This window comes from Vitis riparia, chromosome 6, assembly GCF_004353265.1.
Source record: "Vitis riparia cultivar Riparia Gloire de Montpellier isolate 1030 chromosome 6, EGFV_Vit.rip_1.0, whole genome shotgun sequence".
NCBI lineage: Eukaryota > Viridiplantae > Streptophyta > Magnoliopsida > Vitales > Vitaceae > Vitis > Vitis riparia.
Genome location: NC_048436.1, coordinates 11,169,185 through 11,193,538, shown reverse-complemented (window position 1 = coordinate 11,193,538; position 24,354 = coordinate 11,169,185). Strand labels below are relative to the sequence as shown.

At 36.9% G+C, this 24,354-nt stretch overlaps 1 protein-coding gene and 1 pseudogene across 1 annotated transcript in view; one reads left to right on the top strand and one right to left on the bottom strand.

Annotated features, from left to right (window-relative positions):
- Window positions 1-23,636, top strand: part of LOC117916239 (serine/threonine-protein phosphatase BSL3) — a 40,767-nt gene extending 17,131 nt beyond the window's left edge. Inside the window, exons 7-21 of the mRNA XM_034832183.1 lie at window positions 4,014-4,083; window positions 10,136-10,237; window positions 10,332-10,413; window positions 11,340-11,519; window positions 13,426-13,699; window positions 13,807-14,047; window positions 14,170-14,340; window positions 14,713-14,951; window positions 16,677-16,761; window positions 16,877-16,975; window positions 17,060-17,259; window positions 17,361-17,436; window positions 22,398-22,533; window positions 22,622-22,761; window positions 22,892-23,636. Coding sequence (XP_034688074.1) covers window positions 4,014-4,083; window positions 10,136-10,237; window positions 10,332-10,413; window positions 11,340-11,519; window positions 13,426-13,699; window positions 13,807-14,047; window positions 14,170-14,340; window positions 14,713-14,951; window positions 16,677-16,761; window positions 16,877-16,975; window positions 17,060-17,259; window positions 17,361-17,436; window positions 22,398-22,533; window positions 22,622-22,761; window positions 22,892-22,975 — 2,179 coding nt within the window. The 3' untranslated portion in view covers window positions 22,976-23,636. The remainder of the gene's footprint in view (window positions 1-4,013; window positions 4,084-10,135; window positions 10,238-10,331; window positions 10,414-11,339; window positions 11,520-13,425; window positions 13,700-13,806; window positions 14,048-14,169; window positions 14,341-14,712; window positions 14,952-16,676; window positions 16,762-16,876; window positions 16,976-17,059; window positions 17,260-17,360; window positions 17,437-22,397; window positions 22,534-22,621; window positions 22,762-22,891) is intronic.
- LOC117917181 lies at window positions 16,207-16,360 on the bottom strand (annotated as a pseudogene).
- Window positions 23,637-24,354: the final 718 nt, after the last annotated feature.

Here is a 24,354-nt window from a genome sequence, read left to right as displayed (position 1 = left end):
AGCCTTGGTGCTTAGCAGGTGATTTTAAAGTAGTGTGGTTTTCAGTCGAAAAGAGTAACTATAGGCAAATGACATCTACTATGAGAGAATTCTTTGGCTTTATTGATGAGTTTGAACTTGTAGACCTGCCTTTGAGGGGAGGTGGTTACACTTGGAGTGGAGGGTAGGGTGGCTTGCTCAAGGCTTGGTTGGACCGTTCATTATTCTTTGGTGATTGGGAGGATCTTGTTTCTGGGGTGATACAACATTTGCTGTCAAGACCAGTCTCTGATTACTTCCCCATTTTCTTAGATTGCGGAGGAGTGAGAAAAGGCAAAAGGCCATTTAGATTTGAAAACATGTGGCTAAGGGTTGAAGGCTTTGCGGATAGAATTAAAGAATGGTGACGGACTTATAATTTTAGGGGTATTCCTAGCTTTGTGCTTGCCAAGAAATTATAAGCTTTGCAAAGTGACCTAAAGAAGTGGAATAAAGAGGTGCTTGGAAATGTTTCAGCTAGGAAGGATGCTGCTTTAGAGTCGATAAACTACTGGGATAATGTAGAAAGGTTTAGACTCCTCTCTGATGAGGATAGGAGAAGTCAAAGGTCAGCAAAAGATGTGTATAGTCATTTAGCCATCCTATAAAGACCTCTTGGAGGCAAAAATCAAGGGCCCTTTGGCAGAAAGAAGGGGATAATAACACCAGGTTTTTTCATCGCATGGCTAATGAAAGGAAAAGAGGAAATTTTATTAGCAGCCTTGCTGTTAGGGGGATTCGCTTGAAAAAGAGGAGCTTAAAGAGGGCATTGGCTCCTACTTCAAAGCTATGTTTGAAGAACCCTAAGCGAGAAGACCTGATGTGGCTTCAGAGTTATTTATGAGAATTGACGCCATAGATAATGAGGGATTGGAGGGTCCATTTTTAGAGGAGGAGGTGACCAAAGCATTGTCAAAATTGGGGGGTGATAAGGCGCCAGGGCCGAATGGGTTCTCGTTGGCTTTCTGGAAGTTTTGATGGCCTATAGTAGGTGGGGAAGTGAGGGAGGTGTTAGAGGAATTCCATTTGGAGAATGCTGTAGTTAGCAGCTTGAACTCAACCTTTTTAGTCCTCATACCGAAGAAGGGAGGGGCAGGGGACATGCATGATTTCAGGCCAATTAGTCTTGTGGGGAGTCTCTACAAAATTCTTGCAAAAGTCCTAGCTAATAGACTGGAGAGGGTGATTGACAAAGTGGTGTTGAACAGCTAGAATGCATTTATGGGGGATAGACAGTTTTGGAATGCAGCCTTGGTAGCAAATGAGGCAATTGACTCGTGGAAATGAAGGTTTAATGTGGGGCTGGTCTGCAAGCTGGATATAGAAAAAACTTATGACAATGTAAACCGGAAATTTCTTCTCTCAGTTTTAGAGATGATGGGTTTTGGCTCCAAATGGAGACAATAGATCCTCTTTTGCATTTCTACAGTAAGTATTTCTATTTTAGTTAATGCCACTCCCACAAATTTTTTCTCGACACATAGGGGGCTGAGGCAAGGGGACCCACTCTCACCTGACTTGTTTGTTTTGATTATGGAAGCTTTCAACATATTAATTGCTAAGGCTGAGGAGGGAGGTTTTATTAGGGGTGTTAAGATAGAAGGTAGAGGGGGAGAAGGGGTTCAAGTTTCTCATTTATTATTCGCAGATGGTACTCTCCTCTTTTGCGAGGATGATGAGGATCAACTGCAATATTGGAAGTGGATTGTCACTTGTTTTGAGTTGGTTTCAAGACTTGAGATAAATTTGCAAAAAAGTGAAATCATTCTAGTAGGGGGCAAGGAGGATGTGGACAGAGCTGCTGTCCTGTTTGGATGCAAAGTGGGGAGATTTCCTACTTCTTATCAAGGTTTACCCTTTGGAGCCCCACATAGATCAATTGGTGTTTCGGATGTAATAGATGAGAGATTCAAAAGGAAATTGGCTGCATGGAAAAAACAGTACCTATCCAAAGGAGGAAGACCCGTCCTTATTAAAAGTACTCTCTCAAGCCTCCTGATCTAATTTATGTCACTCTTTGTGATCCCTAAGAATGTGAGAACTAGATTAGAGAGAATTCAAAGGAACTTTTTGTGGGGGGATACGGAAGAGAGGAGGAAGTTTCACTTGGTAAATTGGGCGGAGGTTTGTAAGGATAAGAAGCATGGAGGATTGGGGCTAAGGCACTTGGAGGGTCTTAATCAAGCCTTGTTAGGCAAATGGTTATGGAAATTCTCCCTTGAGAGGGAAAGTCTTTGGAGAAAAGTCATTTTTGGAAAATTTGGGGAGGTGGGGGGAGGTTGGACCACTAGAGAGGTGAGGGATTCTTACGGGCTAAGTCTTTAGAAAGACATTAGAAAAGGCTGGGAAAAGTTCACTCTTAGAACCAGCATCTGCATTGGAAACGGTAGATGCACAAGATTTTGGTGGGGTAGTTGGGTTGGGGAGATTAAGTTGAAGGATGTAGGCTTTCTTCCCACAAGAATGCAATAGTGGCGGATTTATGGGGAAGGGGAGGGGGTGGAGGTGGATGTTGGGAGGTTTCTTTTAGAAGACCCTTCCAAGATTGGGAGCTAAAGGAAGCGTCTTGGTTTTTGGAACACATCTCTCCTTCAAAAGTGCAAGAAGGGGAGGATACTTTAATTTGGAAAAATGATGGGAAGGGAAAGTATAGTGTCAAGTCTTATTATATTTCTCTAAGGACTGAGAACAATCTTTTATTTCCAGCTAAAGAGGTTTGGGGATCAGGCGCTCCTCTCAAAACTCCTTTTTTTTGCTTGGGAAGCAGTGTGGGGGTAGACATTAACTGTATATATGTTGATGAAGAAGGGATGACCCTTGGTTAATAGATGTAGTCTTTGTAAAGATAGTGAGGAGTCAACTGATCATATTTTGATTCATTGTGATAGGACAGGACAACTTTGGATATTGTTGTTAACAACTCTTGGTTTGGTTTGGGTGCTCTCGGCTTTAGTGAGAAATCTTCTCCTATAATGGAAATTCAAGGGACCAGGGATGAAGAAAAGAGCAGTTTGGCAGCTGGCTCTGATTTGCTTATTTTGGTGTATTCAAGGAGAGCGCAACCGAAGGATCTTCGAAAACGAAGAATTGTCGAACCAAAGGCTAAAGGTTCTCTTTTTCAGATCCCTTGTGGAGTGGTCCAAACAGTTGCTGGATTTGGAGATCTCCTCTCGTTTGAATTTTTTAGAGTATCTATATTGTGGCTAGTCTTGCTCTTTCCTAGGTTCCTTCTTTCTTTTCTGGTGTTTGGTTTATTTATTTTTTGTGTATTCTGCCTGTATATGTTGGGTGCACCCCCTTTTTTTGGCGCTTCTTAATACAAGCTTTTGTCTTTTAAAAAAAAAGATTGTTTTCTGCATCTTGGTGCTGTTAGCTCTTCTCACATTTGAAGTATAGCAGCAAAGAGCAGTTGAGAAATAGGATTATTGGAGGTTGATAACTGGGGATTAATATTGGATGGATGGAATTGAGTAAAGAGAAAAAAGGAAAATGCTCATTGATAGTGTTGAGCTAGTGTCACATGCTACTGGGACTGACTCAATTTGATGATTGATACAACTTCAGCTGATAGTTGAACACTGCTATTACTGCCTGACAGTGTACTCTGTTATATTTTTTTTGTCTTCTTGGTGGGTTTACATAATAAAATTAGTCAAATCCCATGTTGTATGTGAGTTTTATTTCTGTTGGTTAGCCTATTAGTAAGCATCATGGGTTTATGCTACTCAGCACATAACTTTTTGACATTGATATAGCCCTTCCTGATTATAAAGCAGAAACATTTTTTTACACTAAATAAAACATGTTAGCACTGTTTTTACTAGTTCTTTTAACCATGTAAGAATAGAACAATGCATCATTTTTCATGTTTTCAGAGCAGTGTATGAATATGTTGAAAATGTTTTTCCCTTTTACTAGGCTTGGCTAGATTCCACTTACATGTTATTAATTAAAGATGTTGACAAGCTCTGACTTGGTCCTGCAAATTTGAGTAGGTATGCAACTGCAAGTGCACGCTCTGATGGCCTTCTTTTGCTTTGTGGAGGGAGGGATGCAAACAGTGTGGTGAGTTAGAAAGGCATTGTGAGGTTTTCATAATGTTTGGTTTTAGTGGATCCTTGACTTCATATTTAATAATGTGATTGGGGTGCTTCGTTATCATTTATAATTGATATACTCTCTTTTAGGAAACTGATTAATTGTCCTTAATGTATGGTTTTGTTTGCTTTTTTATGGGATATTTCTTTCTTTCTTCTTCATTTTCCTTTTTCTTTTGTTTAAATATTAAAATGTATATATATATATATATAGAAACAACTATTTCATTTCTATTAATAAAAAAGAAGCAAGAAAAATGATACATCCTTCCGCTATGTACAATCCAATTAAAAACCAAGAAAACCTATATATATATATCGAAACAACTATTCATTTCTATTAATAAAAAAGAAGCAAAAAAGATAATACATCCTTCCACTATGTACAATACAATTAAAAACCTAGAAAACCTCCCAACAACCAAAGCAATTGTTATAATTGAGATAGATTACAAAAGCAACTCAAATAATTGCTAAGAATATCCTTTGTAGTTCTTTTTGTATATTTTTATTCATGTATTTATTTATATCAGATGCTTATAAAAAAAGAACTGCCAAGAATAAGTGAAAGGTATTCTATAGAAGACACCAAAAACTTTGCTCTATGTTTGACTATGAGATTTGCTACTTGATTAGCTAAGGAGAAGCTCAAGAAAAGGAAAATCCCTAATTTGTAGGGATAAAATTTGGTGAGGCCATCCATTAAACCTCCATGGTTCTAATTCTGTACAGTTTGTGGGTGGTGTTGCCGGGTGAAAGGTGAATCTCAATAGTGGAATACACCTAGGGGGGGATAGGTGTTTTGACCAATTAAAAAAAAAAAAATTCTCAACTCAAATTAGAAAACCTTGAAACTTTTTGAATATTTTTCATCTCTTCACATTCTTAAAAACACAAATTATAAATCACATGCATATATGAATGCAACAACACTCCCCAACAATATTAAAATGCAATTCACATGCACATGATCGAACACTCCCAAACTCAAATCAACTTAAACTAAATTCAAATAAAATCAAGATCAATATTCCTTGAAATGTCAATGATCAACAATCAGAAACAGCTTCAAGGATGATTCATAGCCATTTCTTCATCATTCAATCAAATAGTAGACGATCAAAATTCTAATAAATTATTGAAACTGAAAACTGGTGCTAAGAAACGAAAGAGACAATGTGACACCATAAATTTACGTGGAAAATCTCCGAAGAGATCAAAATCCACGGGCCTACTACTGATCGAAAAACTCCACTATGAAGAATAAAAATTGAGTACAAGTTTTTACCTAGTTCAAGCCAACCAATCCTTCCTAGACCACTTGACTAGTACTTTCACTTTCAGTTTCTCTCCTTCATCTTTCAGAGCACACTTGGAGTCCATACCAAGCTCAATCTCAACCTCTTCTTGAATTCACATAAGAAGAAAACTGGTTGTTGTACAAACCAAGAGAATGGGATATGAATGTTTAAAAAATTAACCCAAGTTCATTTTCAGAAAATTCATTTTAAAAAAATTTTCTTGGAAAACTAGGTGGATTTTTCTTAGATAGCAAACATGCTCAAATAGGGAAAGGGAATGAAAAACTCTCTGCGACTGCTGAAGTCTCTCCTCCTAGAAATGGGAGAAATTTGATTTTAAAAGGGAACGAAACCCTTAATCCAAGGGTTGGAAATTGATCTTAGAAATAGGTTAGTTGGATTGATCTGCCCCTGCACCTGGATTGATCCAGAAACAGGGGAATAAAAGCCTTGCACCAAAAACTATTTCTCCTAGCTTTCTTAACTCATTTAAATATGAAAAAAACAAGGTTGATTCACATTCAATTACTACACACTCGGCTACATACCTCGACCTCTTAGCAAAGTCTTAATCTTCAAAGGTCAAATAGTCCGAAGAGGGATTGGTAAACCGAGTTAGGGGACACTTAGGAATTTTGTTTGGAATTGCCCACCTAGCTAAACACTCACACCGGGAAATAGGGGTTTGAGTGCTGTGAGTAATTGATAATTGATAATTCTCTTATAATAATGCACCCCAATTGGAAATACTTTTCAGTTAGTGCTCATTGGTAGAGAGTTTGAATTAATCTTTGTTAAGCATTACACTTTTTGATGGCAAGTTTGTTTCAAGGAACACAAGGCCAACAAGAACTTAAAGAAAAGCAGGAGCCAATTGGGCCATAATGATGGTAAATTGTAAATAAAGTCACAATGTTGGTGCCCTTTTGTATATATCATGTGTACTTTGGTGAGTTGTTTCTTTGGTGTTGTCTATGAAATTATTTTGTTTGACTATATAAAAAATCAATGAAGTGATCATGTTTAAATCCATTGTCTTTTTTTGATAGGCAAAGATAGAATATATTAGTAGCGCCTAACAAAAGGCAAATAAAGGTATACAGGATGTATGTAGAGGTGCTAAAATGGCTAATAAGCAATGTTAAGGGAAAAACAAAAAACAATTTCCCTGCCTCATTTGAAGTTTAACCAATCAATGAAGTCGAACATGGACAAAGAGTTATCACTTATATACATTCTAACCCACTCCTAAGAAATATACTTGAAAGTTTGCTTGATTACTTGGTCCCCTTTTTTAATGTTTTGAAAAGCTCTCCAATTTTTTTCTTTCTAAATTGTCCAAAATAAACACAAGCTCTCTTGGCTTTCATTCTCTTCTTATTGACACAAGAAACATTCTAACCTAATAGGGTAGTCCTCATGGTAGAGTGCATTATCCATATCACAAATAGAGCATAAATAAGATGCCACAACATGATTGTTTTTGAACCGTGAAGGAGGATATGATCAATTGTTTCTTTATCACCTTTGCACAAATAGCATCTATTTGGAATTCTCCATCCCCTTCTTTCAAGCTGGTCCAATCTCCCCCAAGTAGCTTCCCATGCTAAGAAACTTACCCTCACCAAGATCGAAGGATTCCAAATCAAGCTTGTAGGGAACACCTTTGAATTTTCAATGGAAGAGGAGGAATAACGCTACTAATTGAGAAATTACCACATCTTGTATGCTGCCAAGCCATCTTATTCTCTATACTACTGCAAATCAATTGTGCCTGTAGTTTCCTAAAAAGGCTTCTACCTCATCTAGTTCCTATTTGTGGATTTGTTTTGTGTACCTAGGATTCCAATGCCCACCCTCTCCAAGCTGCTCCCACATCTTAGATACCATGTATCTTTGGTGGAAGCTATTGAGAGTAGAATTGGGAAAGCCTCATCTAATGGTTCATCCTCACACCACCTTTCCATCCAAAACTATAGTCTCCACCCATTTTCTACCTTGAAGGCCATTTTGCTTTTAAAGCTTTTCCCACCTGCTTTTGATAGCTTTCCACACCTGTACTCCTTACCCTGCCCTTACTTCTCTAGAGCTCCATTCCCCTTCTTCCTTTCCATACTTCCCTAAAATTACCCACTTCCAAAAGAAGTCACTCTCGTTAGCAAATTGTCACAATCACTTGCCAAGCATACCTTTGTTAAGGATGGATAAACTTCTAATATCCAAACCCTATATTGCATGAGTTTGAGTATGAGTGGTGAATGCAAGTATGTGTCTAGGTGTCTGTTTGATTCTTCATAACTTAAATTAATTTTAGGATACGGGAACTCAACTAAAAAGGATCTAAAAAGGAGATATGGGGTATTGAGATATGACATAATAAAAGAAAAATCATTTAAAAATAAAATGGAAGTGAAGATATCATTCTTAAAAGCTCCTATATTTTCCCTATAGTCATTTTTTTCCTTTTATTTTTAAATATTCTTACAAAAATTCACTTTTCGACTAACTTTTCTTTCTCTCTGGTGTAATTATTACTAAGAAAGTTGAAAGAATAAAAGGATATTAATGAAAAATCAAGCAGTTACGCCTAAAGTAAAATAAGAGTGTTCAATAAGGATTCCATACCCATACACATGTAATGTCTTATTGACACAGGTACGTTAGGTGAAATTGAAGAATTCGGGTATCATAGTCCAAACCACCCCCTCCCCCCCGCCCCCCATATCTCTTCTCTTGACAAATTAAGGACCATTCTTCCATGTGTGGCTTGCTCTCAAGGGCCCTACCCCCCTCCCCCCAAACACACACACACACACACACACACACACCCCCCTAAAAGGAAGTCTCTTTGGATCTTTTTCAACCTCAAACTCAAAAAGTGTACTCTTAACTGGAGTCAATTTGCCTCCCTTTGATAGGTACTTTTCCACATAGCTAGTCATTTTTGAAATCTCTCCTCAATCACATCCCAAATTTGAGTTGATTTAAAAGGAGCTTCTAGCAAAAGGTTAAGATATGTAGAAGGAAGGGTTCTACCGCTGCAACCGAAGACCTTTAGCAATCTTTTTCGCATTGGCAACCTCCCCAACAAATTGATCTTAACTCACTTTTCTCCAGATTGATCTTAAGGCCTGAGATTGCCTCAAACCACATGAGAATCCTCCTCAAATATTCCATTTTCTCCTTTAAGACATCTCAAAGGATAAGTGTATCATTGACAAAAAGAAAATGGGATACCTCCATTCCTGCTCCTCCCCTTCCACTACCTAAGGAACTTGAGATGAATTCCCCCTTCTATGACCTATTTAGGATATTCGAGAGAGCCTCCATAGCTGGTATAAAGAGGCAAGGGGGATAAAGGATCACCCTGCCTCAATCCTCTAAAACTATTAAAATAACCTGAAGGGTTGCCATTTACCAAAATAGAGAGTCAAGCTGTTGGGATGCACCACTTGATCCAATCTATCCACTTGGGGCCAGAACCCATTTCATCCAAAACTATTAATCAAAAGTCCGAGTTGGCATGATCAAAAGCCTTCTCAATATCCAGTTTCCAAATGATCCCCTTATGAGCACATTTCATGCTAGAGTGGGCTTTATTAGCAATGGGTACAACATCCAGAATTTGCCTTCTTTCCACGTTAGCAATGATACCCTAAAATCCATTGCCCCCTAAAATTTGTTTATTATTTACGTGGGACTAGTAGGATGATTTCATTTCTCCTTTTGGTGCTTTATGGACTTCATAACAACTAAATAGATCTTTTAGTAGGTTGATTGCAAACTCCTTTGGGTTAAGGCTTTTCTCCTAGCACTCAAATTTGTTCTCTTTACATGGATGGAACAGAGACGTTAAAATTGCCATTTTCTGTGTTGTTCACTGGACAAGGTCACTTAGAAACATCAATATTGCGTGTTATGTTGATATATTGATACACTCGTTCAAGCGCCAGACTTATCAATTTATTCATTTAAGTAGTATCTAGGAATTTTGTTTATCAAAAATAGGTTCTTAGTCTCTCTTATCTCTATATATTTTTACTGAAATCTTTGATTGATGTTCTTTGTTAATAAAATCATTCTGTTACAAGAATAATACTTTGGATCATTCTCTACCAACTCCTCACTCTTCACCTTGTATGGCAGATAGATGATGAAAATGTTGTTATTGCAATTTGGAGAACAAAGTTTATATGTATGCTGCATAATGCAGCCTGAAATCTCTGTTAAAATGGTTGAACATCTTATTACTGGATGTACCTTTGGGGATGGGAGTGTCTCATTGTTAGATTTATCTATGGTTTGGAATTTTGGTTAAGCTGTTTTTGGGGGGTGGTGTGCGTTTTGTTCCTTTTTCTTTGTGCTTTGGGTGCTACTTGTAAATATCTTTCTTAAGTGCTTATTTGATATATTTTATTTGCCTTTTAAAATCTATAGCAACCTGTAACTTTTTGCAAGTTTAAACTTTGGCCCAGAATTGTTACTGAAATGCTGGTTATGAACACTTTGGTACTAGTTTGTTGAAGTGTCATATATGTGCCATACTCTGTTTAAATGATGCTTTCTTTCTAATTGTAGCAACAGATAATTATGCCTCTTACACCATTTTCTTTGTCATATGCAAACATACATATTGTAATATTTATTTAACCTTTATTTATTATTAGTATTATTATCAGTATTATTTATTTATTTTTTCTGATTCTTGCAAACAGTGTGCCATTGGCAAGTGCATATGGACTTGCTAAACATAGAGATGGTCGTTGGGAATGGGCAATTGCTCCTGGTGTTTCACCTTCTCCTAGATATCAACATGCAGCAGTAAGTTTTGGTTGCCTTTGAAAATATTCTTTTCCCCTTGTGCTTTGTTCCTTGTTTTGGAAGATTAGTTACTTAGCTACATTATGCTTTCTAGGTTTTTGTTAATGCTCGGCTCCATGTATCTGGAGGGGCACTTGGTGGTGGACGCATGGTAGAAGATTCATCAAGTGTTGCAGGTACTTGATTCTGGCAGTTGCATACCTTAACCTTCTTGTATACATGCATAGTTGGAGAATTTTATTAGATATGTCTAACAAGGGGAACAGGGATGGGAATAAAGACAAATTGGTGGTTGCTTTTGTTTTTGCATAAGACATGGTTGTGGGATATGATTTGAGATGGAATCTTTAACCTCTTGCTGCAGGGATGTATTTTACACATCTAGGAATAGTGTGGTCACCTAGGCTGTAGGTGGGTCTTGTGAGTGCTGTTGATTGATCAAGAGGTAGCTATTGTCGGTCTGGGCAAGGTTGCATCTTGACTCAAGACCAAAGACAACAATAAACTTAGGCGTCCCCTCTCTTTTGTGTCCAAAAGTTCTGCTTTGATGCAGCTGCTTTTTCTTTTTCTTCTTTCCTATGTAATAGTTACACCACACCTGATCTGTTTCTGATTTGTTGTTCTTATCTCAGTTCCATGCCTATTATCTTCCCTTTTGTTTGCTTATTTTATCATGTAGTGCTATGTTTTTTATCGTATTTCTATTAAGGCTGTTCTGGACTCATCTTGCCTGCCAAAGCAAGTCAATGAGTATTTTTTCTTTTGCTGGCGCTGTGGGAGAAACTTAGAGAATACTTGCCCATCAGTTGGCATTCAAATTAATCTGTATTATTAAGTTTGAAGAGAGTATATTCTTGTTTAATAACACTGCCACTTTACTTTTTAGGCTTCTGTGGTTCAAACTTTTCAAAATGGTGCTGACCTTGTAATGTTTTTGCATAAAATTCTGGAAGCCTTACATATTTTTAAGAAAAAAATTATCAAAGTCTATTATCTTTGATGTTATTGTTATTATACTAAAAGAAAGTTTGTCTTACTTTTGGAAAGTGATGCTCCATTGTGCAGAAACCTCACAAGTTCCTCATGTTTCTCCTGTTTATAGTGTTGGATACTGCAGCAGGCGTTTGGTGTGATACGAAGTCTGTAGTCACTAGTCCCAGGACAGGCAAATATAGTGCTGATGCAGCTGGTGGGGACGCTGCAGTTGAATTGACCAGGCGTTGCAGACATGCGGCTGCTGCTGTTGGTGACTTGATCTTTATTTATGGTGGTTTACGTGGTGGTAAGAGATGAACCTAGTTTGTGAAATTTCATTTTGTTGCATTTTTAATTTAATTTCGGAAATGGAGCTGCCATCCTCCTATTGCTCTTATATACCATTCTCTATTAACCTCATTATGCTGATCATTGTATAGCATGTCAGGACATTGAAAATACTTGCATCCTTAGCAAGTACTTATAGGTCTTATTTGTTTAGAGAGAAATGCAAGACTGATGAGTTATGAGTTTTATTCTATAATTCATGCCACTAAAAGGACTTACTGAAGTAGGCAAGGAATGCACTAGCACAAAAAAATTCCCTTGTTGCATGAGTGTCATTTGGGATTGGATTTTTCCAAGAATAAATGACTGGAAAGACTGGGAAGCAATGGTTGCATTCAGCGAACTTTAGAGTAGCCTCGATAGAGGATGATTGGAGAAGTACAAATAGATTAGAACATGTGCATGGCTAAATGTGAAGTAAATGCAATAAACGATGTGAGGGAGGATTCTAAGAACTGGATTTTGTATGTTTGTTTTGGTGGATATGTACAGAGTGGAATTATAGGATTTTGAAGGCTCGAAGTGCTTATTGAAAGATTTTTCCAAATCTCCTTCCTTGGTATAGGGCTTCTCTGGGGTTCGCAATGTGTTTGTGTTATATTTAATTTGGTAATTGAAAAGAAAACTAAATGGGGAGAGGAAATACAGATATGATGTGGCTGGAGTTAAATTTTATGTGCTAATGAAAAAGAAAACAAAAAAGGAAGAAAAATATGTGCGTTGTGTGAAAAAATAAAACATAAAATGGAAGAGGAAGTATGGATATGATGTGGCTAGAACTATTTAATTTTCTAATTAAAAAGATAACAAAAACAGGGAGTTGAAGTATGGATATGACATGGATATAATTGTCTTTTCCTGAGCTGTAATGCGTTAAGAAATGGATGCATTTTGGAAATATAGTAAAAGTAATAGAAAGAAAAAGGTTGGGAATGTGTGTGTATGTTTATGTCTAATTTGCTGATTGAAAAGAAAACAAAAACTGGGTGAGGAAGTATGGATATGATGTGGGTAGAATTAAGTTTCATTTTTTTCCCTAAGCTGTCTGTGTGTTTTATATTTAATTTGTTGATTGCAAAGAGAGCAAAACTGGGGAGAGGAAGAATGGATATGATTCAGCTTGAATTAAGTTTTGTTTTGCATGAGCTGTAATACTTTAAGAAATGGAAACATTTTGGAAATCCAGAAAAGCAAATAAGGAAAGAGTTGGGAAACTCGTGCCATTACTAGCAAACAGCATGGCTAATTTAGATGCAGAGATTAACCCAGAAAATGATGGATTGAGTGTGAGGTTGATTATATGGTAGAGCAGTAATGTTGTGCACCAAGTGGAAGCAATGACAAGATATGTTGCCTATCCAAATGAAACTGCATAATTGATAGAAATTTGAACTATTACAACACATTTGTCAAGCACATATGTTCTTTTAAGTTCTAGTTACATGTTAGAAATCTCAAGTGCTGTTCTTGGGATTTTTTTCCTTCTATTAGAGAGTACATGCTATTAGAAATATCTTAACCATTAATTGTTGTTTGGGGTACCAAAATGAAAGCAGTGGCCTGTGATATTTACAAAAAGGAAAAGAGAGATCAAAGCACCTCTCTTTGCATTTTAAATACTATAGATGAATCATATGGTGAAATCTCATTTTAATCTCTCTGTCACTATATATTCACATTAGAGGGAAAAAAAAACTGTTTCATTTTGCTAGCTAACCTCTAGAAGATTGTTTTCTATAAAGGATTTCAGAGCTTTTACGGGTTATGGATCTTGTATTGCACCAATGCCATGGTGTTCTAAGCAATAGACTGGTTGATGATAATTGATAACTAAGCATGTCAAATGTGTTCTGTATTTTCAACAGGTGTGTTGCTTGATGACCTGCTTGTTGCTGAAGATCTGGCTGCTGCTGAAACAACAAGTGCAGCTTCACATGCTGCAGCAGCGGCAGCTGCATCGAATTTACAGGCAGGGAGGTTACCTGGAAGGTATGGATTCATCGATGAAAGAACAAGGCAAACAATTCCTGAGGCAGCTCCTGATGGTTCAGTTGTCCTGGGAACTCCTGTAGCTCCTCCTGTAAATGGTGATATGTATACTGATATAAGCACTGAAAATGCAATGCTCCAGGGATCCCGGTGAGTTAGCTACTGCATCTGTATATTGATTTTCATTTGATGTCATTTATTGAATAGCATGGTTTTGGCGCATAATTCATTCAAGGAGCTATATTATTACTCTGCAGGAGACTGAGTAAAGGTGTTGAGTACTTGGTTGAGGCCTCAGCAGCCGAAGCTGAGGCTATAAGTGCCACATTAGCTGCTGCAAAAGCTCGGCAAGTCAATGGAGAAGTTGAACTACCAGACCGGGATCGTGGGGCAGAGGCTACCCCTAGTGGAAAACAGATATCTACCTTGATTAAAATGCCTGATTCTGCTGGATCAAATAATATTGCTCCTGCTGGAGTTCGGTTGCATCACAGGGCTGTCAGTATTAGATTTTAATTCCCATTTTGAATGTTATTTTTCAAGTCAATTTTTGCTGTCAACATATTTATAGATAAATGTGACTTCTTATCTGGTGGTATTTCTTTTATATGTATTCTCAGGTGGTTGTAGCTGCTGAAACTGGTGGAGCTTTAGGTGGCATGGTGAGACAACTCTCAATTGACCAGTTTGAAAATGAGGGCAGAAGGGTCAGCTATGGAACTCCAGAGAGTGCAACTGCAGCAAGGAAACTATTGGATCGGCAAATGTCTATCAACAGTGTGCCCAAGAAGGTACAGATAATTGTTTTAATGTATATGATGTATTTTAAGATATTGATTCTAGGAATATATGTAGATTTATCTCTGCTTCATGTAAAATTGGAATATTGAAAAGAATTCATGCAGTTGTCAACAAATAGTTGGTATAAGATCCATTGATTTGATTTCAATTAGGGTGCATGTCTATCTGTGCATTTGTTATGCCCTATAATTCAATATCAAGTGGCAGAATGGAATTTATTCTGCCCTATAATTTTATGTTATTTGTATGACTGTGCAACACTTTATTTCTTTATTATTATCCAATTTGAAATTATGTAGTTTTTCTCCCAATCTCTTGTCTTATTAGGTCAATGATAATCTTGGCATATCAATATTTTCCAGGTGATAGCACATCTTCTGAAGCCTCGTGGTTGGAAGCCTCCGGTTCGCCGGCAATTTTTCCTAGATTGCAATGAAATAGCGGATCTTTGTGACAGTGCCGAACGGATATTTTCAAGTGAACCAAGTGTTCTTCAGATAAAAGCCCCTGTTAAGATATTTGGTGATTTGCATGGGCAATTTGGGGATCTCATGCGCCTTTTTGATGAGTATGGTTCCCCTTCAACTGCTGGAGACATTGCGTAAGTTTTTCCACCTAACAAGGCTGAGCAACCCAACATCCTTCTCTTCATTATTTTTTGTCAATTCTTTTATTAATCCATGCCATGGTTGCCTTGTTTATATGTTTGCCCTCTCTTATATAGATGCTAATGAAGCTTCTTTAACTAATCCATGCCATGATCCTAATGTATTGAGAAGCATGATATGCTAGTTTCAGATTGAATTTTCTTTCTATTGAGAGCCATAATTATTACTACCTATTGCTCCTATGACATACTTCAGATTGTCAAACCAAAAAATCAGTTTGATAAACAATAAAAGTGATTGTGTTGTATGTCTATCAATTAATAATTTTTATAAGATGTTTGTTTATACATGAAGATTTAATCTGGAAGTTCCTTTATCTCAATTACTTATGGCAGCAAGTTGTTGGATGTTGCATTCTGTTGGTGTACGGTTATTACTTCCATTACATGCTAATGGCATGTTCCTTTTAGTAGTATATTATGCCTGCTTAAATGGATATACTTGCACATGGACATGGTTGTGCATATATACATGCTTCTTCATGGACAATTTCTATAGCACTCTTACAATTCTTGTTTTCCATCTTTGAATCGATTAAGTTCAACTTAAAATTCTAAAACCACATATGCCCTATTGTTAATTGTTTTTTCCTAAATAAAATTGATATAATCATCAATGAATTTATACTGCTTCTGTGGTAACAGTAATGCAATCGTAAATTATGGTCCTAAACCTTGCTTTGAGTAGGCTGTCCTTTGGGGTGCAACCTGATGCTGACTCTGTATGGTGTTCTAGAATCTTCTTTATTGTGGAGCTTGAATTTCTGTTGCCCTGTTCTGAAATTGGTTCCGCTTTTGTATTCCATTCACTATTCATGGCCAAGAGTTAGCTGCCATCAAATATAAAAGAAATGGAGAATTGCTAAAGGAAGTAGTGTATAATGTTGCAATAAGTCAAATTCTTTTGTTGACTCTTTCACTTGAAGAATATACTGGCTATTCAGCTTTACAGATTTTGTTTTTGTTTTTCCAGTTTCTGTCCTGACTTTGAATCACATTTAGGAATTTAATCATTCCCACTCTAATTTCCTAGATTTACTTCCAATAATATAAAGGAAACACATCCAGTGTCATTATGGAATCCAATCTGAATGTTTTCTGGATTTGCCTTGTCTCGAATCAGGTTTCAAGCTTCGAATTCAAGTTAAGGTTTTTGCAGTGATGAAATGAAATTGGCTATGGAATTTTTAAAATCAAGATATCATTATTTGTTTAACTTCAGGGTTGGGAACTCAGTTCCCACATTTCCCAGAAAGGGGATAATTTGTGTGATAACAGATAAGCCTGAAGGCAGTTCTCATCCCTGTCGAGGGAGATGCCAACCATTTCTCCTTTATCAACTCCATCATGTTGTGACTGCTGTGATGAAACCAAAAGTGGACTGCTATTGGGGCAACCCATGTTTTTGACAAGATATATGCATCTTGCAGCATGCCCAGGTTTTTCAAGGTCAATTTGGTTATGTGTCTTAGGATTTCATTTTCTTGTAGCATCAAGAGGGATCAGGCTTTCCAATTATCCTCCCTTTTTCTCCTTAAATTAAAAAAAAGTTAATATTTCATATTTATCATGTTAATATTGCTTACAATTCTACTCTTGAAATTCTTCTGTTTTTCTTATTTTCTTTCATGTTTGCTGATTTTGTATGATGGCTATCAGATATATAGATTATCTCTTCTTAGGAGACTATGTGGACCGTGGTCAACACAGTCTGGAAACTATTACACTTCTCCTTGCTTTGAAGGTATCTCCTGTGCCTTTCTACATATTCCATTTTGCTTATCTTTATGATGCTTGCTCACTCTTGTATTGGACTACTATTGGCTAAGATATTCTGTATAATCATTTGAATATTGTAGGTTGAGTATCCCCTCAATGTACATTTAATTCGTGGTAATCATGAGGCTGCAGATATCAATGCTCTTTTCGGTTTCCGGATTGAATGTATTGAGCGCATGGTATGTGATTATATGCACAAAAAAATGTTTTAGTTTCCCTGTATCGACTAGTTGCAGCTACCAACTTTATGGCATACTGAACAGGGTGAGAGGGATGGAATCTGGGCCTGGCATCGGATAAATCGATTGTTCAATTGGCTTCCTCTAGCTGCTCTAATTGAAAAGAAAATAATCTGTATGCATGGTGGTATTGGTCGCTCAATAAATCATGTGGAACAGATTGAGAATCTTCAACGGCCAATCACAATGGAAGCAGGCTCAATTGTTCTTATGGATTTATTGTGGTCAGTGCATGTCTATACTGTTACATTTTGTCCCTTGTGATAAAAAAGTTCATTTGCATTATTGATTTGTTGGTGATATTTATTTAATTTTGCATTCATAGGTCTGACCCAACAGAGAATGACAGTGTGGAAGGATTGCGACCAAATGCTAGAGGTCCAGGGTTGGTTACTTTTGGGGTGAGTGTTATATTACATTGTTCTCATTTTATATTTTGGTATCAGATCTTTCAGGTACTGGTATCACATTATACTTGTTTTAGAACTATATAAAAATCTACATAAATCTGCATGTTACAACAATTAATTTTCTTTCCTAATAAGAAATGTGATGCAAGATTTTGAGTTATCTGCAACAATTTTAGAATTTTGTCATTAACTGTTTATTTTAACATTTTGCATATTTTGGACTGTTCTTCCAGTTAAAGAACTGAAGAAATGTGGATAAAATTTGTTGTTGAGGATATTTGGTTAATTTTGTGAGTTTCTATTTTTATTTATAGGTATTAAAGTTTTTTTAGGTTGTGTTTGAGCTAGTTAAGGGTGACAAAATGAGCATAAAATTTTAATCGTGGGATATTCCATATTTGGTTGATTTTGTAGGTTGCGGTTATCATTTTTGAGGTGTTAAAGTTGTTTTATAGGTGTGTTCAAGTCTTGTTGAGCATATTCTTCAATTTTGAACCATTTCCACTTGAAGATGGTTTTGGTTGTTTATGTTGTCCTCTTCCTGTGCCAACGTAGATGAAGATAAAGTAGTGTTATTAGTTATCGATAACGGTTTACAAGAAGTGTTATGTCATTTTCACATGGATGATGTTGATAAATATATTTCATTTGGAAGATGAGATAGAGTAATGCTAATGCTACTTAAGTTTCTCAGATGCTGAAGAAGAGGGAGTGAGGGTATTTTGGACTTGCCTGTCAATTTTTATTTATCAGTAATAATATTTGTTTGATGTGTTGGCTGAGAGGTTGCTAATCATTCTACCATAAGTGGTATGTCCTTCACGTGGGCATGCAATTTTAAGATATTGGTTTATAGTGAATGAATATATTGACTTTAGACAGTCTCACATTTAAGAAAGGTATGTTCAATAAAGAAACTTTAAAAAACACTCCAACAGAGGTTCCAGAAAGAAATCTTTCAGGTTCAGCAATGACAGATCGACTCCTCCTAAGTTCTTCGATTTTGCTCCTAGAAATGCTCAAATATACCCTTTGCACTTCCATTAAAATTACCGTGCCAACTTGATATTTTCTCCCTCATCAAGTGAGGAAGGACTTGGGTAACCCCAAAAATTGGGGAGATTAAAGCCCATAAACTGTGAGCAACCTGTTTTTGCTTGCACATGCAACACTAATTGATCAGAGTCCTGTTATCATGAGTTGGTTAATGATTGGGTCCTCACCCAAACTCTTCTTCCCTGCAAAGAACCCAACCTTTGAGTGCATAAAGGATTCCCAAACCTCTCTCATTAGAAAGGAGTTGATAGAGTTTGAAAAAAGGATTTAACTGAGAAAAGATTGCTCTTAGATGCTCTTCTGGGCTGATCTGTCCTCCATGTTTTCACTGATCACATGCTCCTGGATACTTGAAAGGAAAGATTCCCAATAATCTAAGTGCTGTCGCTGTTATGGAAGAGCTTTGTGAACCTTGGATTCCCACAACCACAACTCTCCTCTATATGCCAATAATCTGATACCTTCACCGCTCTACTGACTGCTCTATTAGTTACTTTTAATATATGTTTCCCTTTCACCTATCAAAAAAAAAATCTCAATCCAGATAATGATCCTCCAAAGAAGACTCTCCACAGAACAAATTAAGGCCAAAAGGTCACTCTTCAATTGTTACCCAGAGATACCAGTAAAAGGATAAAATTTTTTCCTCCCACTTCCAATAACTTTCCATGGCCTCAGACAGGCTGCTCTACCCAATCTAGAACACCAATCCCTTCCTCACCAAATTTATGACAATAACTGCTTTCTTAACAACGCTTTGTTAAGGATGAATAAAATGCTAACACATAGCCTACCCTTCTCATTTCCAGCACAAAAATCAACCAATTTACCGAGTGCACCTTTAAAGAGTGTGTTTAATGTCCTCCAGCATAGCAAAGGACATAAACGGATTGACAAATTGGACATAGTGCTTTTGTTGGGAATTAGAAGACCCTCCATTCAATGATACCATCTCTTGTAAAGAAGCAAGTCTCCTTTTTGAACTGTTCCTCAATTGAGTCTCATACTGAGTTAGCCTTGAGAGCAACTCCCAGTGGCTTTCCCAAATATTTAGATGACTGGCTACCCACCCTACACCTGAAACAGAGCCGACTCCTCTATGTTCCCTTGTTTCCTGGAAATAAGCTCACTTTCCGCTAACTTAAAGCTTAATTTCCAGATTGGAGAGCTGCCTCAGGACACATGAAGAATGCACCTCAGCTGAAGTAACTGGTAATAACATCAACAATAAAAAGCGAGTGAGATCTCCAAGGCCTGACCACCCCTTCTCACTCCCACAACCTTAAAGCTACTTAAGAGACTATCTTCCACAGCCCTTAAAATTTCCATCACCAATGCAAATGGATAGGGGGGAAGTGGATCCCTTGGCATAATCTTCTCAAGCCATGGAAGAACCCTGAAGGACAACCATAACCACATAAGTTGGGTTATAATGATCCTTCAAAGAGATCAACTGATCGGCTCCTTGTTTTGCTAATATATCTGTCACATGGTAAGCTGCTCAAGCCAAAGGAATACCCAAACTCTAAAGCAATATAAATTTTTTTTCACAGCCACCATTAAACCTCCACAAGCCGCCTTCTTATTTACCCATGATAGGACAGATGCAGAATTTCTCTCTAATTAAAGATTGGATAGATCCTCAGTTTTAGCTAGCTTTGGGCCTTTCATCAAGGCTAATATCTCTGCCTCAATGGCAGAACCACTCCAACATTCTAAAGAATGCTCTCTGTGATGTTTCATGATGGTCCATGAATGTTCCTCTAATTCCTTGTTGTGTTGGTTTACCCAAGGAGTACTCATCAAAATTCAATTTGATCTGACCCAAGTTATAAGCAATCATCAATCAATTGTAAAATAGATTTTTCCAATATGTGCCAATGGTGAAAAATTGCAAATTCTATGTTCTCTCCCAAGAGAGCTAATTTCTTGCAACTTAATGAAATGGGTTTTTTTTTTTTTTTTTCAATTAGTTAAGTTGATCTTTGAACAAGTTCCAGTCTTTTCATCGGTCACCTACTGTCCATACCTATCAAAAAAGAAAAAGAAAAATCAGTCACCTATTGTCCATGGTTGATCCAACTGGAGTTTTGATGCCATTTTTGATCATTCAAACTCTCTCAAAACTTACTTTTGTCAACATGACATGATTGTGGATATGGGATCCTTGTCGGACACTATTTTTCTTTGTGTGTGGTTATTTGAGTTTTTTCATTGATATTTTTTATTCTTTCCACTTTCTTAGTAAATACATTAGAGAAAAAGAAGAGTCATCTGAAATATGAATTTTTGTAAGAATATTTAAAAATAAGAGAAGACGGGATTGCAGGAAAATTATGGAAGCTTTTAAAATGAATATCTTCACTTCCAATTGTCTTTTATTGTGCGGTATCCCAATACCCATGTCCTTTTTGGGATCCTTTTTATCTGGATCCCTGTGGCCTAAAAAGTTTGAGTTGTGAAGGATCAAACACTTGGATGCTGATCCACATCCGACACCTATACATGAATCCATGCAACATAGCTATAATGTGATATCATGATTGTGTGATACTAAAGTTATGTTATTATGTAATTAAGTAGTGGTTTTCCTACACTTAATCGTATTTTCGTACTCTGCATGCTTTAGTCAATCAATTTAAACTACTATAATACACTATCACCCAAAAGTCTCAAGCCTTGGTAGGAATACCATGAGGGCCTAAACATATTTTCATCCTTTCTAAAGCTTCTCTATCTTTAGATTCATTAGCTCTCTTTGGGGGTATCTCTGATTTTCTACCTGACAAGTTAATAAACAATTTATGAATATATCCTCTGCCTTTTTTAGTTCCATGATCTTTCTTTCTGTAATTCTCACTTTTAACATTCCTAATGCTTGCCATTGTGGTAAATTCTTTACATCATTGTCCCAATTATTTATACTTAACATGTGATGATGATCAACACACAACTGAATTACAGCCTTAACTGCCTCCTTTTTTTGTGGTTTCATTTTAATATTTTCAGCTTGTTTTTCTTAAAGCCTGCCTTATTTCTACATCTTTGCCCAGCTCTCCAATAGTTTTTCGAGGTTCAAACTTTTTTCTGGATAGGTTTTGGGTGCCAGCCATTAGGCATTGCAGACGAACCTAAATGGCCTTATGTAATGCCTTTCTAATAATTAGTAGATTGCATCTTTTTCTATTTTTTATTTATTTTGTGTGTGGGAATAGTGATCATCCCCTTTATGTTCTGCAGGTAAGTCTCAACCTTAACATTTCACATAACATTGATATCATTAGAATTCTGGAAAAGGAAGTATTAAAGATTCAATGGCCATGTGTTCTTGAAGTCTATTTTCTGAATATGGTTCACACATTATGCTTGTGCTTGTGTGTACTATGCTTGCACAACATGGTGCTAAGCTTTGCTCTCCTGTAGTCAAGAAAATGAACAATAAATTTTGTAGACCTTATTTCAGATAAACGTACTTGGAAGCACTTGCTGGCTCTTCACTGGCAAGTATGAGATGTTGATTTTACATTTTATCAAGTTGAAATTGTATAGAAACATTTCAGATTTCCTCCTGTTGTACTAGTTTACTTGCATTATGAGTTTGGTCGTTGGATTGTAGTTATTCAAGTTTTGTTTGGTCAACTTACATTTATCAATGGTTAAATATAATGGCAGTTTCTTCTTACAATATTAGTCTTAGACTTGATTTGTTTTTTAAATGGTCTATCTTGAACGAACATATAATGCAGATCTGTCATGGTGGATAATATCCATTTAATGAAAGTTTGTGTTTTTATTTATCCAGTTTTGCATTGCTTCCATGATTTGTAAGGAAGTTCTTGTAGTTTTCCATGAAGTTTTGAATGTTACTGCTCATCTAAAAGGGTGTGCTGTTGCAGCCTGATCGTGTTATGGAGTTCTGCAACAACAATGATCTTCAGCTGATTGTACGTGCACACGAATGTGTGATGGATGGCTTTGAGCGATTTGCGCAGGGACATTTGATTACTCTTTTCTCGGCCACCAATTACTGTGGTATGTTCCTGGCATCTACCGAGAGTCTTTGCATTTCACTGGCAGTTTAGCCTTTTTCTTAAGTTTGGTTTTTCTTTTGTTTCTACAGGTACAGCAAATAATGCTGGGGCAATCTTAGTTTTGGGTAGAGACCTTGTGGTGGTTCCAAAACTTATTCACCCATTACCTCCAGCAATTTCATCGCCAGAAACATCGCCTGAACGCCATATAGAAGATACATGGATGCAGGTGCCGCTGCTTTTCTTTTCTCTTCTTTCTTTTTTCCCCTCTAAGTTATTCCTCTGATGTGGGTTTCCTTGATGTGACTTGTGCAAAATGTTGTGGTATAATCCTGTTTGCTTTTTCTTTATGAGATCAGGAGCTTAATGCTAACCGACCTCCGACTCCAACTAGAGGGCGTCCTCAAGTTACAAATGATAGGGGTTCTCTTGCTTGGATTTAGTGGATCAGTTAAGATTGTTTCGGTATACTGATTTTCAGGCTCATGCTGCCACCTGGGTTTCTGGTGTTCTGTATAGAGCATGATGCCCATATACGGGAATTCCCGAACTTGTGATATCTTAGTTCCTGATGAAGCTGAGAAGACTGGTTTTCAGGACATGATGGATGACAATTTGAGTGTTGAAAACCAGGTTGCAGGCGGGGGTTAGGAGTGTAGTTCATTCGATGTGCTAAAAGTTGCAATTTGGGTTCCCCCTCAACTTTGCCCTTTGTACATTGAGCCACAGGCAGGTAGAAGTCACAAAGTGTTGGGTTGTTGGTTCTCCCATCTGGGTTGCTAGTGCTGGGTATTTTCTCATTAGTTTTTTCTTAATATAATGTTTTTCCTTTTTTCTTTTGGGTTCTTTCCTCGTTTTAGAGGGGGGCTATTGTTTCTTCTTCCTTGTCAAAAGAGGATATGAGTCTTCAGGTGATGGGTGAGGATATAAAATATTAAAAAAGGGAAAACAAAAAAAAAAGAATCTTTGTGGGCGTCCATGTATTATATAAGGTGTTGGTTTGTGTAATTTTCATTTATGCTTTTTGTACAATGTAACTTTCTGTGTGAAGATAAAAAACGTTTTTGGCTGCTGAGGAACATTAAATTTGGAATTTGTTCTAAATCCACTTCAATATGCATGGGCTTTGGTAGGCGTATTACACTTTTGTTGTTACTCTATTGTTTATTATCTGAAAAGGTTTCCACAAGTCCTGACATGCTTCTTGAGAGCTCTTCAAACTGTTGTACTCTGGGCTTTTACAAAAAGGCCTCCATTGGATGTAGTGGCAGAAGGTGGAAGACATTTAGTATTTAGGGTAAATTTCACTTGTCTTTTAAGCAAATTAATTAGCCTAAACTCTTAGGGAGGTGATTGAAATTAACTAATGCTCATTCATGAACGACTTAATAGAAAGAAATGGCATGGCATGTTCTGAAGTCTTAGTAAGGGGCCACTTGGTTTTGCCCCATCCAAATATCTTTGCAAACATCAATCACTCTTCTTTCAGTTTAAAAGCTGGGGTTCAAGATGCTAGGTAAGTAAAGACGTATCAACAATCACAATCCCATAAATTTTAAAGCTGGGGCTCACAAACTGCAACCGCTTTACTGGTCCCTATTTCTTATTTCCAAGCATAAAAATGTTTCAGAAAATCAGTCAATGTTTGTTTCATTAAAACCACTGGTTAATAGATTTAAAGTGCGTTTGCCAGTGATTTAGAGAAATGTTTTTGATATTTTTAATACTTAAATTTTTTTATGCATTTGATAATGATTTTAAAAGGTGTTTATGATATTTCTAATACTTGAAAAATAAAAACTTTTAAATATTAGAAAGCCTA